Consider the following 16,844-nt stretch of genomic DNA (forward strand, 5'->3'; position numbering starts at 1 on the left):
TTAAGAGATATTTTTAAAAGGCTTTCCCTATGTATCTGCATATAAAACTTTGATACTCTGTTGTAGTCCCATTCTACCCTCAGGAATCATGATTTTAAGAACCTTAAATCTACTCTATGTCAGGAAGCTTTCATGTAAATTTCAACTTTTCCAGTGCAATGGTTCTTAGAAGATTTTTAATGATTTTCCCTATATATCAGCATGTAAACCTTAGATCACCTATTGTGGCCCCAACCTACCCCCGGGGCCATGATTTGAACAAACTTGAATGTGCACTTTAACAGGAAGTTTTCATGTAAATTTCAACTTATCTGGCCCAGTGGTACTTGAGAAAAAGATTTTTAAATGACACCACCCTAATTTTGCATTTTTGTGATTATCTCCCTTTAAAGGAGGCATGGCCCTTCATTTGAACACACTTGAATCCCCTTTACCCAACGATGCTTTAAAGCAAGTTTGATTGAAATTGACCTAACAGTTATGGAGAAGAAGCCCAAAATATTAAAAGTTTACAGATGGAGAGACAGACGGATACAAAATGTGATAAGAAAAGCTCACTTGAGCTTTGGCTCAATAAATTAAAATTAACATAAGATTTCAACTTTTAAATTTAATGATAACATTTGAAATAAACTAATTCAGATGACTTAGTACATTGATGTACTTGTACTGTACATCTGAAGTAAAATTTGCAAGGTTTTTATTTTTATGTTACAAAACAATACTTAAGTTTGTTCTCACATTTCCTGTGCCTTTCTTTTATATAAAATTTAATTATGCAACATCAATCAATTGTATTTAAAAAAAAGGGGGGGGGGATTCATTGATCAATCTACAGCACAGAAATAATGAGACAGAAAAAAATCAGGTGAAAACATTTTGCTGTGAAAAAGTACACATCATCAACTATTTTATCATTGAAAATTCTCACCACTTCCATGGGAAAAAACTTACTAAAAATCTGGGATATATAGGTGTACTATTACGGATAAGTAAGTCTGTTGGGATTTCTATATAATTAATACCATCAGTTACACAATGTAGGTCAAGATGTACTTATAACATTTCTGTAGCGATGCAATGGACACCATGTACCTATCAATACTATTTAACAGTCAATTACAGTACCTATGAAAATTTCATTACATGGCATGACATATTGTTTTAGTTAGAGTTAATGATCGTGAAATATTGATAGGCACAACGCTGTATATGAATTTTACAACACAACGTTCGAGGCTGGAAATCTACATGCACTACTGTTACAGCAATACAAAGCTATCTGCATACCAAGCACTAATGTACTAGCAAATCTAATTTATGTTGAGAAGTGTAAATTATTCAGTAAATCTATCACTAAAATCTGATTACAATCCAGTCCTAGCTCCAAATTATTCTGTACTCCACAGAATGAAGTTAAATATCCTCATCAATTGTGTATTACCTGCAAGATTTGATTAAGTAGCTCGTTAATGGCCTTCTCTACTGACGGGCACTCGGAGTTGTCTGTCAGTGTTAACACAATTCTAATGTAATTTGTTAGTCCATCCAAAAGCGATATCACACACTCCTTATTGGCAGCTAATTTCTTCAGGGCATACAAAGTCCTTTCTGCCTCTTCAAGATTTGATTTGTCTGAGGGAAAAAAAATGAAACTAATTACTAATTAATAAATTAACCATGATTCCATCAAATCTAATATCCATTTTTGATATCTTCAGTCATAATAACTTCCTTGATGTATCTGAACAATATTATTACAATCCCAAAAACCTCTAAATTTTATCTTTTTGCAGCATATTCAAGTAAAAAATTAAAAGTTCAAATATACCCTGAATTCTGGTATTTTAAAGGGACTGGTTCACGATTTTTGATAAAAATATTTTTCATTTTTGATGTTAAACATTAGAAATATAACTCATTTAATGTTGACAGCCAAAATTTTGACCTTCTGAATGCAAGAATGAAAGCAATATTTTAGCCTTAAATATGTGTTATGTAAACAAAGACTCGAGTCTTTTTATGTAAACAAACAAACAAGTGAAATATTGATTTTGTAATATAATGCATCTTAATTTTGCATAGTCACAAATTTTAACTTTTAGATGACACATTTCACCTCAAAAATGCTTGAAATATGAAAGATATAATAATACTTTGATCGATATCCATTTCTTTTGAAAATTTCGTAAACAATAGCATACTGCAATCTTTGTTTACAAAACATATAAGAAACTCTCTAAAATGAGTTTCTGTGATGATGTATAACCTTAATTTTCATGTGAAATCTTTCAAACACATTAGACAGTAGATTTTGTTCATTAAAAGGGAAAAACAAAATTTTGGGTAAAATCGTGAATCAGTCCCTTTAATATGCACCATATTCTTAAATTGAATCATACCCTACTTCACAATTTAAACATTCACTGAAATTTTCACTAATGCATTTTGTCATGTCAGCCATGATCCAAAATCCACACAAAATAGTATAATTCCTAGATCCACATCAGATTAAATGTGGATTTTTTTTTATGACAAGTCTTCAACAGATCACAGCTTATCAGATAAAATTTGTCTTTTTGTGCCCATTAATCTAGTATTTACATTTGGATTGGCTTTGATAAATTTCCCTTTGCTTTCCGCAACAAATCAACATAAATACATCATTACCAGCCCTAACTCTAGATATCAACCAAATTAAACTCAACCAATCATATGATCGAAGGCCAATTACTCATGCTTATTAGAACAAACAGATTACAGCCCAGTCCTGGGATTTAGCGAATGACAGAATGGGGACAACATATAGTTGTTTTTGTTGACAAAATGGAATGATAACTTAATGTTGACTTCAGGCAAGGTTAATCTAAATGTTGTTGACTTCAGAGGTTAATATAATAAATGTTGGGTAATTCTCAATTGTTTAGTAAACCACAACCTATCTAACACTATCACAGTGATTGACCTATCTAACACTATCCAGTGATTGACCTATCTAACACTATCACAGTGATTGACCTATCTAACACTATCACAATGATTGACCTATCTAACACTATCACAATGATTGACCTATCTAACACTATCACAATGATTGACCTATCTAACACTATCACAGTGATTGACCTATCTAACACTAACACAATGATTGACCTATCTAACACTACCACAATGATTGACCTATCTAACACTACCACAGTGATTGATCTATCTAACACTATCACAGTGATTGACCTATCTAACACTATCACAATGATTGACCTATCTAACACTATCACAATGATTGACCTATCTAACACTATCACAATGATTGACCTATCTAACACTATCACAGTGATTGACCTATCCAACACTATCACAATGATTGACCTATCCAACACTATCACAGTGACCGCAGTTGGTGGTTAGCATCAGTTACTTAACATGACGAACCTAATACAGCCAGATTTATAATTTTGTTAATTGTAACCTTGCTTCCTGTTTAATTATGCCTCCATGCGAGTCGTAGTTGGTGAAAAAGATAAAACAATTATGAAGAAGTCTCAAGGTGTTCGATATTTATTATATCCCCCTTCCTCGCAAACCATTAAAACCATTTCTTCTGCATCTGACAAAACACACACACATCCCCTAAAAAATGCAGTTTTTTTGCTCGGATAGCCTGCGGCTAACTGGGAATTATCTACGTATACTCGGATAGCCTGCGGCTAACTGGGAATTATCTACGTATACTCGGATAGCCTGCGGCTAACTGGGAATTATCTACGTATACTCGGATAGCCATGCAGCTAACTGGGAATTATCCACGTATACACTTCAACAATGTGTGACCAAATTACTAGACAAAATGGAGGACAGGCTTGGATTTCTCAAAAAAAATCTCAAACTTAAGTCTGAGTTTTCTTTTATTCAAGCATTGAAAATTTGAGCAAAATCTCAGACTTAAGTCCAAGTTTCAACATATTAAGTTTATTTTGAGAAATCCAGAGAGAAGTTGATGATCTGACACAAAAATGAAACATATCTGTATTGTATATACAACATGTAGCATAGTTCATATCTTGACAATGTGCACAACACTGGACCGTAACCTTGGAAACATTATCAATCATGAGTGTTTGTAAAATCATACATGCACTTGTTGTGCTGATGTTACAATATCAGGGATGTGACTGAATTCCTCAGAAATCAGAGGAAAAGTGGTCAAAAAGGGAGGAAAACACCTCACCCTACCTGGAAAAATATCATTTTCTGCCACTTTAGATTAAAAATCCAGAGTGTTTCATTTTTTCGAAAATTGAGCAAATCAGAGGATTTCCTCTGAAAAGAGGAAAAATCACACCCTTGCAATAGTCATATTTAGCCAATCATTAGCTGATGAAATGCAGCAGCTATGTGGAAGAAATTAGAGAGAGCCAAAGATCCAAGCATCCTAAAAATTACATTTTTCACACATTAAAACTTTTCTGCACTTGATTCAGACGGTATATGGGTACCTCCATGTTTCCACATTTTAACATCTGAGAATCCCTAACAAATTTTCCCTCCATAGTCCATACATATTTTAAGACATACCTTCAGACAATTAAACCTCATTGATTTTGTAAATTCCAATACGACTGTTTCAGCCTTCGTTAATTTGATAAACAAAATTGATAATAAAAAGTCGACACATCATATTATGTACAGAAAATGACTTCTATTTTCAGAGTTTTTCATGAAGTAACAAAATTATCTTGATGCAACTTACAGGGCATTATATAAATTTACATTCCATTTCTATTTCTGTTGGAATCTCAAGCAATTAAAAATAGATGTATTTTAAGAAATTTTAACAATGAAAACAGTTGCATTGTGACATAATATCCAGTCTATGCGAAAGTTTTTTGGACCACATAGGACATTCGGTCCTGTGTAATCAATGAACACACCGGACCAAACCAAATTTTGTCAGACCGAAAAACATAATGTAAAAAAGTGAAACACGTGAAAATGTAAAACCAAGGAAATCTTAATTTATTATACTAGTAATACTATACCAGGGATCCCTCCCGCATAATACTTTAGACGGTCCATGCGGTTTAATCACATTCATTTACGTATTTGGATTTGTGTGATATTTTTTACTCATAACAAACTGAGACATCGGACATTCTGGTCCGGTGTAAAAAAAATGACGCATCAGACCTGAGGCACTGCACATCGGTCAGGTCTGACGGTCCGATGTCTTTTGCATAGACTGCATATCATTAGCTGTGATGTTTTTTCCCCGTTGAAACCAAGCAATTTATCAACAACAACAATACGCACGAAAGTGTGAGAAAGCTCGTCTGATATTTAAAAACGTTTGGTACTTTCCAAAGAATTTATTTTTTATCTACGGGGTTGTCAATGAAGCATACTGCAGTGATGGCGACATTTACCCAGAGCACTATGGGTAATCCACATAATTTTTGAGCTGATGAAGAGCAAATCATGCGACTCAAATGTGTAATCACTGGAGCAAGCTTGTCGCGTCAGTCACACTTAAATATTTGAATCATTATCTATCGAGAGAGTTGAACTAATAACATTTCCACAGGTATGGTAATATTGTAAAGACAATACTGCTTATTCTCATAATAATATTGTCTCAAATTATTTAATGTATGCTCTTGCATTGAAACCATTTTATTTTATAAATCTAAACCTTTAACAAGAATTTTTTTTAATGCCAATCCCAGAGGTCCCTTGTCAAAAATAGTGGAGATCTCTCACAAAGTCACACCTTGAAATATGATTGTGAACTTATGTGGATTATCATCCTAATCTTGTGGTCTCCTAGCTTGAAAATTCAGTGCACCATTACAGGCGTAATTTTAACAAAGTGCAATGTTGATGAAAGGCAGGGTAAGATGATATGTGACGTCATGTCTACATTTTGGCGTACGTCATAATATGATTGACAGTGGCGGATCTAAATACTTGTTATTTCTATTTGTAAAAGTCGTGCTACCAGGAAAATATATTAAACATTAGGCATACAGGGTTTGAAATTAACTCATGTCCGTAAGTCTGAGACTAGTAAAAAACGTGTCGGACTAGTGAACTCTCTATAGCACTAGTCCGTACAGACTAGCGAAAATCCGGAAATCAATCTTCAATTGGTAAAGATTTTTAGGAAGACTTGTCTGAGTCTCTTAGATGTTTGAACTTATGGTTGATTACCTGCATGGTCAAGTGTTTGCATGACTATGACATCCTGATCTTCCAAACACATGGAGTGCTTTCGAGACCGCCGTTCTTCGAACGTGTACAAATTGTCAAATTCCTGTCGATTCCGAACGCCGAGTACACATCACGAGAACGTGTTCTAGGTGTAAGAATTGCAAGTAGTGTGGTCTGAGAACATGCACGTTTGTGCGCACATGTTCTCGTCATTCGCGACTCTAACACAGTAGTTCATAACACTATAGCTCATGATTTGGTCAATCGAGTGAATTTTATTGACTTTATTGATAAAATTTCGAACTCCTGTGACTCTAAAATCTGAGCACCAAAACAACAGGAACATCGATCTTGAACGCACTTATGGACGTTTATAAAAGGATTAACTCGGAGGTTAATATTGTATGCTTCTGAAGATTTTGAATGCGAAATAAAATGGTGGTCTCTTTTTCTTCTGTAGGTGTCAGAAATTGAATTGTTTGCAACTGTGATGTGTTTGGTTTGATTAAAATGAAGATCATTTTATGATATACTGGATGGACTAGTGAAATGCTTTGCGGACTAGTGGACATCAACAGTGACTAGTCTGTACGGACTAGTGCTTGAAAAAGTTAATTTTGAACCCTGGCATATATAATATGGCATCAAATACAAATTGTGTATAATAGATTGCAAACCACAAATCTGACTGAAATACTAAAGTCAAAAGAAATTGATATTCTAACAAGAAGAAAAGAGAGACACACTAACTATTTCATTGTGTTAAAATTAGGATTATGTGCAATATTATAAATATTGTTCATTTTCTCTTCTGAAACATGCCATCAGTAATGTACAAGGGGATTGTTATATGAATTTTATTTTAATTTCTTTTTTAGATAGGTGAGCATTAAGGGGGGTTGGGGTTGTAAACAGAGAAAAATTCTGGATCTGCGCATGTTTGTGCAATAATGTTGTATTTATTGATTTATTCAAAACCATCATTATATTGAAATGCATTTTATGTTCAAAGGCAGTGTTGTTCACACAGTTTTACAACTTCAGAGGTTTACAACAAGACTTGGGCATTTTTATCACACAATTAGTGACTTGAAAAGATTGAGAGTAGAAATAAGGAAAGGAGAGGCAGTCGAGAGGATACAGTTCAGAACAAGTCGTCAAAGGTTACGCAAGTCACAGGGAAGGCAGCAGAAATATAATGTATATAGTTTAAAATATTTCCATCACATTCATGAATATGTTCATGCTGGGTATTTCGGAGTGATCTAAATGTAGCAAGAACCTGATACAGAACTTAAATAATTATTTAATATAAACTCCGGGAGAATATTAAATACGCTGTTTCTGTTGCCTAATTTCATTCATGTAACGAATATTTGGCAAACAGACATTGTTTAAATTGAACCTGGTCGAAGCATGAACATTACAAAATATGTGTATATGTAGCTGCGCTCGCTCAAACGGTAGCACCGTCAGCATATTATTATAGTTGATATAGCAGGTACAAAGTGTAATTATAAAGAAGCAATCAGATTCAGTTAAAATATAAACATATTCACGTGTGTCGTTTCGAAGGTCCGCGGGCTTCATCGTCCAAATTTGTTGAATTACGAACCCGACTCCTTCCAAACTACGAACAAAAGTGTGTCCGTTCCCGACCGTATGTCAAATTCAACGACGTTTTTTAAAAGGCATTTCCAACAACAGACAACTTACCATCAACATGTAGACATCAACATGAACCGGCGGCAAAAGGGCAGGCGTGTGCAACTTTCTATAGGAGGTATCGAATATAATCAAACTGAGGGTGCATTCCGATAAGGGTCACTTCGAAGTTTGAGTTTGTACAAACTCTGAATTTAAAGCAAAAGGGTTGTATATTTTTCCTTAAAGCGTAGTTCTGTTAACCCTATTATTTAATCGGTTAATAGCTCTTTACTCTTATGTAAAATGTCCGACTCTAAATAAAGAATATTTGATTTGATTTGATTCCACTTTCTCACTGAAGACAATCTCCGAGCATTTGTTAGAATATGAAGTATCGGATGAAACTTTGATTGAAATTGAATCATGAACTCTCGAGAACCATCATACGCTATTTACATATATCTAGACATGATACCGACAATGCCTTAATTGATCTTCTCTCATTCCCAAGCTTACATGTATTTCAATTTGACACAGAACAATTAAAGTTAGAAAAAACATTTAAAAAGTTGTAATGTAATTTGGGTACAGCACAAAACAAAATCATAAAAGGCGAAGACAAGAACAGTGATCAATCTCATAATTCCTACAAGCAATACAAAATAGAGAGCTGGGCAAACACGGACCCTGGACACACCAGAGGTGGAATCAGGTGTCTAGGAGGAGTTAGCATCCCCTGTCGACCGGTCACACCCGCCGTGAGCCCTATATCTTGATCAGGTAAACGGAGTTATCCGTAGTCAAACTCAGTGTGGCAAGAACGGTCTAACAATCGGTATGAAACACGTTAGACAGCTAGCATTTGACCCAATGAAACGTTTTATTGGCAAACTAGATCGTTATAATGACCATAGAATTTACGAAATGCTGACTTTAAACGAGAATGTTGAAACCCCTGCACCATCAACTTATATGTCAGTAGCCTGTCTCGATTTAAAAACTGATCATACGATATTGCGTATCGAATCCGTTGAGAGATATACGTGTACACCATATGCAGGTGATAATGGAATATTGCTATATGAATATGGGAAGTCGACGATGGAGAAGTTGAAATCATCCCGTTTGTCATAAACTTGAGTTGTTAGTTTGCTGTTAATATCTATTTTCAATAAAATATATAAGTATGAAGCAGAAGTGGGCGACTCTGTGGTGTCTTGTATTTCGAGTTCACAGGGATATATCGAATCGACATATGAATGAAAATTATTATTGTTAATAGGTAAAACGTGGTCGATATATAGATAAATGTCGAATTGAAAACCACAGTAAGATATTTTTTTCTTCTCGCGTGGAAGTTTTTGAATAAATTCTACTTCATAAGAATATAAAAACAGATCAGCTAACAAAGGAGCCCAATTTGTGCCCTTGGGAAATCCAAAAGTCTGTTGGAAGACCGGATCACCAAAGACTACGAAGATATTGTCGATGAGGATCTCCAGCATATTTTTTATTTCAACTTCAAAGTACTTGTGTGTGGAATCAGAGTGGTGTTTAACAAAGTAATTTTTTGGGTGGCTTATCACTAGATAGGAATATTTCCGTTTTCCATTTTTTGTTTAAGAAGCAACAACTGTCTATGATGTCAAAAAGTCTAGTCTTTGATTTATCATGAGGAATGGTCGTGTAAAGTGTTGAAAAGTCATACGTTTTGATGTTGTTGATTTGAGAAAAGTTTTGCGATTTTAAATTTTTAAAAGCTCTTTAGAGTTTTTTAGAATCCACATTTGATTTACACCACTTCTGGCATATGTAATCACACAGTACGTTTGAAGTTTCTCTTTCACACCTGTTACATGTAATATTTTCGTGAGGAGCAAAGATAGGGGCTTGGTAGAACACTTACTAAGTATGGTTTTGAAGAATTTGATCAGTTGGAGTATAAGTACGATTGCCGAAGGTATAATTAATGCCTAGTTCGTTTAAAATATCAGCCTTATGTGCCACCGGGCACGAAGAGGATAGGTAGGTAGGTCGTTTAAAATACAGTTGTAATAATGAGCCTTACAAACACAGAAAATGTTGTTACAAGCTTTGTCAGCTGGAACTAAAACATATTCCTCATGTAACGTATCTAATTCTTTTATCACTTCTGGTTTACTAAACACAGAAGGATAGACGGTACGTACTTTTGTTTTGATGTGTCTATTACAGGATTTTACTATTCCTCTTATACTTTTAATCCATTCTGACAGTGTATCAAGGTCTTTCTCATATTAGGCCATCGTCTGGCATAATCCTCGACAGAATTCATCATAGAGATGAAGTTCTGTCGCCAATTGAAAGACCAAGGTTCTTTGTATATAGGACCTTTTAGAATAAATGATTTGAGGTCCTCATTTTTAACTATATCAACATCGCCAGTAATGACATGTCCAGCTGGACCATAGTTGAAAGAAGAACAAGAACACGTAGGTGGATTAAGTATAAGATGGCCTATATCTAGGCACTGCAAAGTATGTTTATAATTATAAAATTTGGATGCAATAGTAGAAGTAGACTTGAACTTGAAATAAGTTGGAATACATGACTGAACTCTTTTATGACGAAGAATGTTGCTTATGTTGACGGCAGCTATTCCTTTATTTGTAAATTTAAGCTTAGGAATTGGCGGCATGGTTCAAATATCATGGGTGCAGTACAAAAGATCTAGAAGGTCATGAAATGGAAACATAAATGTGAACTTATACATGTATTTACGATGCTTATTGAAGCTAGTAAACGATTTTGTGCTGACTTAATGTACTAGGGCCTATCACCAGCAATGAGTGCATACCTTACAGTAGAAAGTCGACTGCCTTATACGAATAACTTGAAGCTTTCTTCATACGATACTGTGCATATTTATGGTCCTGAGTGAAATACATCATGTACATGTATGCAGTGGCGGATCTAGAGGGGATATGGGGGTTGAACACCCCCCCCCCCCCCCCCATCCAATTTTGGTTGGAATATACTTAAAAATGAAATCATACTTTGCCACTTTGAAGGCTTTCGGAGCGGATTTTTTTTTTCAAACTTAGTTCGCACCCCCCCCCCCCCTTTGAAAATTGAAAACAAAGGGGTTGCATATTCTTCCCGTTTTAAGATATGATTGTGGTTGGTAAATCTCTCTCTCTCTCCCCCCTCTCTCTCTCTATCTCTCTGTGTGTGTGTGTGTGTGTGTGTATATATATATATATATTGGTTGTTATATGTGCATACTTTACTATTAGATTTTGTTTCCGTTCCAGACTCTTCCCTCAATGGTTTAGTTTCATATCTAAAACCCAATCACTAACTCTATGTTTAATACTGTCTGTGGATTAGCATGCGGACATTCACCTAGTTTAATTTTTTTTTTCAAGGATCACGCTCCATACACTACTGTTCTTTTATAAGCTGTGGCCCGGAGATATACGAACTGAAACAGTCCCCTATAAATATTCTAAAATCAATGTAAATGAAATTTTTACTTCCCGGAAATACTCCGATGGAAAAAACATTAATATCAGATTAACGAAACTGATTTTTCAAGAAAAACTGTCGGGATACATGCAAGTATGGTATAACACGCACTCTCCATAAAAATTACGAAAAATAGCGAATTGTATGTGTGTGTGTTTTTTTTTCTTTCTTTGTTTTTTTTCCCCCCGGTTTGTTTGTTTATTAAAACGACTTGCCTTGTCGCACGCGCGTAAAACAGGTCAATAATTTTATTTACAATAATACGGTACTACTGTCACTGCTTATCGTGGTGTACATTAGCTGCTATTACATTTCAACGCGATGCGTAGATTGTGCGAAAAACAAAATTGAAATTTTAGTCTGACCCATGAAAATGAAGGCGAAATTGAACAATATCGTCGACTAAATAAAACTCCACAAATATCGAGTCTGTTAAAGGTTTGATGACTGATGGAACAGAGACGAATGATGCCAAATAACGCTTGGTTTGGTCTCGGAAATGTTTTAATATACTGTGGCATCTTGATTATTGCTAATGGTATTAGAGAGCTATTGAAGATCATACACCTGTAAGATATTGAGACTTGTACGAAGCCAGAAGACTAATCTGCGTATTGTTTAATCTTTTATTTATTTATTTGGTTGACTGTTGTTGTTGTCAAATTCATCAAACACATGACCTTGTATGGATGTTAAACTCTCTGATCGTGTAAGAAAATTAAAGTATTTTCAGAAAAGAAAACATATATATGGAAAAAAAAAAATTGAAGACAGGTTTCATTTTAAATTAGAATACATCACAGGAGCCTTGAATGCCCCCTTCCCTCGACTTCGCCTATTTCAATGGTCCCCAATTCGAAAAACCTGGACCCCCATTACTGTAATTAAAGTTATACTGTATGATGATCTTGCAGGTTTTCGCTGGTCATGTCGCTTTAAGGTCGCTCACTACACTAAAGATTATACTCTTTATGATACTACGTCACAAGATGACGATTTAAATGTTTTGTGAAATTATTTGTATCAATCGATTTGTTTTTCTATCATCGTAGCTCAGTGGTTAAAGCAATGGGTTGGGGAAACGCACACCTTGAGTTCAAATCCGCCAGTCTTTTGTTCATATGTGTTGAAATAAAATTTTGAAAATCATGTTTTTATCCAAATTTGCATATTTTCTGCCTTTTTGATATATATGCTTATTATATATCATCATATCATTTATGATTAAATCAATTCGTACTGATTTGAGAAACTATTTCTAGGTGTAGTGAGCCACCTTAAGAAAGTTTATGATAACGTCGATAAAAAATCTCCAGGAATTCAGTATCTTGGAGGCCACAATTTACATAATACATTAGTGTTACAGAAGATCAGGAAGAAAAACTCTAGTTGAATAAATCTCGAACGAAAAACACACTTTGTTAATATAAATGACAGAAAATGCTGCTTTGACATTTTACCCAATGTTTGAAAAGGGATCGAATAAAGAGATGTTTTCACTATTGCGAAGTTAACAAGTCAGATAATAGACAGTGTGCGCCACTTAAAGATATCACTATCTCAATTTCTACTGATATTTAGGAACCTCTATAGACTCTCACCATTGAAGAGTGTCAAAACAATGCAGTTTTCAAAGTGTGTCATTTATAATAATCATATTGCTACAGTTACAAACACACACTGACCTTTGAGATGGGAACACCTCTGGTAACTTATCGATAGTAATCGCTTACCCGGCCATTTCACGGACTGGCTTCGTTTTCCCCACAGTCTATGGAAATAATCCGTAGTCTGATCATGATCAGCGGGGAAAATTACTTCTCTGCGAAACACCCAGGGCTCCACGAGCCCGAAAGAGGCCCTCTCCCGAAACATTCAATTCCGTTCCTGAACAGGTGAACTGAAGATTTTAGTAACAAGTTTACCAATCGAAACCCCTAATCACGTGATTTCCGTGTGTTCAAAAGTTCCGCTACTACTGGTCCTATACGTTATATAGCAGAATCTACACATGGAAATCAGACAATTCTAGAAGCAGATATGTTCGCACGCTCAACCAGATTGTCCAGAAATATAAATCGAACGCTTATTATACGTTGAAGTTCTTCAATAATAGCCAACAATTCTATAAATCAAACACCCTTACATCATGAGAAAGGTTAATAATATTAACGATAATGAATGAACCAAACAAACATGGTCACAATATAAAACAAAATATAACAGCTATATCAAATTCTGTATTGCAACATCTGCTGCAATGCGGAAAACACTATGAAAGCACCTCCATTGAGAAAATCGTGAATAAGTTTCGACGTATGACAATGCACCGCATCATGTAACAACATTATTTAATGGAAGCTTGTACATACATCTCCAAGATTTAAATACGAGAGCCTCTGTCCATAGGGAAATGGGTATGACTTGTGTGTTATTGATTCTGTCAATACCAGTAATGCGGAGCTAGTTGACTGATTTCACCGAAGGACGCGATACTAAACAAATTCAAAAAACAAAGCTTGCCTAGCAATCAAAATTTTTCGGGAATATTTTTGTAAGTTTAACAGTTTTAACTAAGTTCCGTCTAGACACAAGAATTTGCTTCAAATGTGTAAATTAAGAAATAGCTTTCTATATTGCTTACAATACAATAGTTCGGTGTCATTTCGTTTCTCCTATCACTGCACTACACAGTAGCAGATATTTTGATGGTCTGACACAGGTTTTCAGGTCTACAATATACCCGGATGTAGTTCAAAAACCGTTTGAACCCATTCTTTTATAGACCTTGTGTTTGTCGTGATAACCTTGAACCAACGTGTTCTATTACTCGACGCACGACATCTCATTGTTTGGACCGAGTTCCATCATTAGTGGTAACTCCCACAAGATTTACATATATGTATATGTTATTGTGCTAGAACGAAGTGACCTACGATTGTAATCGGTTTGCTCCCGGATCCTACACCGGATTTGGGTTGTATAATATCTGTTTTTGCTTTGTTGCTTTGGAAAATGTCAAAGTATCGAAATTTGAAATAGCACGCAACAAATGTTGGATTTTCCACTTTAAATTTTTATTTTGGATTACAGAGAGCTACATGAAACATGAACTATTTAATAACAGAACACGACGTAGCATTACATTGTATAAGTCATGAGAGAGAGAGAGAGAGAGAGAGAGAGAGAGAGGTGTCACAAAGCCGATAGAGTACTCATCCGAACGACCGCCCCATACAGTCGCCTCTTACGACAAGCAAGTGGTACTGAGGACCTGTTCTAACCCGCGTCCACGCAAGGCTATGAATATATATATATATATATATATATATATATATATATATATATATATACATAGATATATAGATAGATAGATAGATAGATAGATAGATAGATAGATCTATATAATATATAAAAAGATTACAATCGTAGGTCACTTCGTTCTAGCACAATAACATATACATATATGTAAATCTCGTTCCAAACAATAAGATGTCGTGCGTCGAGTAATAGAACACGTTGGTTCAAGGTTATCACGACACATACAAGGTCTATAGAAGAATGGGTTCAAACGGTTTTGAACTACATCCGGGTATATTCTAGACCTGAAAACCTGTGTCAGACCATCAAAATATCGGGTATTATCACAGTGAATGTGAAAAGATTAATCAAATATTCTATTCCCAACCTATCTAGCAGATCCCCGGATGCTTACAAGTTCATTTATTCGCTCAAACCACATTATATATACGTACGGTACATGAGGTGCATTAAATAGACATACATTTGAGTAAGAATAAGGTCAGAGTATGTACAAATATACAGTATACATGTAGTGAAAAAGTATTTACAAAATATATTATAAGGAGGACAGACTAACTCATAGATTTTTTAGATAAACATACAGCGGTTTTTTTTTTTTTAAAAGAAGTGTTTTAACCTTACTGGTTGACATAATTTAACGAAATTTAATATAACATTAGGTCTTGTGCAGTACCTACTGTGTAAATATTCTTTTCTAATATTTGACAAAGCACTGCATTCTAATATAATTATATAATGGAATTCATCTGCAATTTTTGATTCGTTACACAAAACACAAAATCTTTCATTACATGGAATACTAATCCATCTGCTAGTCTCTACTGGAAGGCGGTGATTTGTGGTGCAAAAAAGAATAGTTCTTTAAAAAAAAAATTGACAATTTTTCTAAATATTTTCAAGTACAAAGTCTACCTTAAAAGTTCTGTATATTTTACCTTTAAATGAATTGAACATATCGCTCGACCAGGTTTGAATAAATTTGTTTGACAGTATTTGTTATCCGTTTTTCATTTACGTTCTCTTGTTGATGCCAAATATTTGAAAGTCCACAACCCAACACCCAGTTTCTGATACAGAAATTCTGCTAATAGTTGCAATTGATTTTAAATATTAGCATGATTTATACAGACGTTTCAAAATTTGGGTTCTGAATTAAGAAAAATCTTACATTAAATATTGAAGTTGGGAGATCATCTGTAAACCTCCGATTCCACGATCTAATATATTTGGCAAATTCTGCTTGAATGAAGTTGAGGATGAGAAACACTTCCTATTATTTTGTACGAAATACGAACATTTAAGGAATAAATACTGAGAACATTTGAGTGATTTGAATGCAAATTCCATAATAAGTCTCATGAATCATTCACAAAACATTTTCGTCAATATTTGAATGAGTGTTTTAATCCGAGGTACACTAAATTGAGAAATTAGGACAATTGTAATTTAATCTGAGATTGTGTATCATGTTATATATACTAGTATATGATGTTGATTTATGATGTACACCTCATGTTTGGTAATCGTCAATATAGCTTTTGAATTTGAAATATCTACAGATATCTATGGCAAGCCCTTTTACTATTTATTCGAAAAATAAGATATCTCTTTTGATTAAAGAGATATCTCTTATTCAATCTGATTAAAACCAGATCCTGAGATCCGCTCACTTAGATCGCTACACTATTGTAGCGATTGTGAGCGTATTCTAGGATCTGATTTTAATTAGATTGTCTCTTATTTTAAAGAGATATCTCTTTAAAATGAGAGATATATCTTAATTCTAAGAGATATATCTCTCAAAAGAGTTATCTCTTTCACTGAGAGAGATATCCCTTTTACTGAGAGAGATATCTCTTTCACTTAGAGAGATATCTCTTACACTTAGAGAGGTATCTCTCTAAGAATTCCTAGAGAGGTATCTCTGAAAATATGAGATATCTCTTTAATCGTTGAAAAAGAGATATCTCTCAAAGAGAAAAAGATATCTCTTTCCAATATTTTTTATTAGTTTGAATACTTAAGGAATTCTCCCTAAACTGGAAGCCCGCCAAAGCAAATCTTACCATGATGGCTGCAATCCCGGGGGAAGATTTTGCGTTTATTGCATGTGAAGTGTATACAGGTAACAGAAACAAAGACAATAAATTGATAAAATA

At 34.5% G+C, this 16,844-nt stretch overlaps 1 protein-coding gene across 1 annotated transcript in view; it reads right to left on the minus strand.

Annotated features, from left to right (window-relative positions):
• The window catches only part of LOC125660373 (uncharacterized), a 250,437-nt gene that overhangs the window by 69,638 nt on the left and 163,955 nt on the right, over positions 1-16,844 (minus strand). The window contains exon 6 of the mRNA XM_056149213.1: positions 1,445-1,635. Coding sequence (XP_056005188.1) covers positions 1,445-1,635 — 191 coding nt within the window. The remainder of the gene's footprint in view (positions 1-1,444; positions 1,636-16,844) is intronic.

The sequence above is a fragment of the Ostrea edulis genome, chromosome 9 (genome assembly GCF_947568905.1).
Source record: "Ostrea edulis chromosome 9, xbOstEdul1.1, whole genome shotgun sequence".
NCBI classification, from domain to species: Eukaryota; Metazoa; Mollusca; class Bivalvia; order Ostreida; family Ostreidae; genus Ostrea; species Ostrea edulis.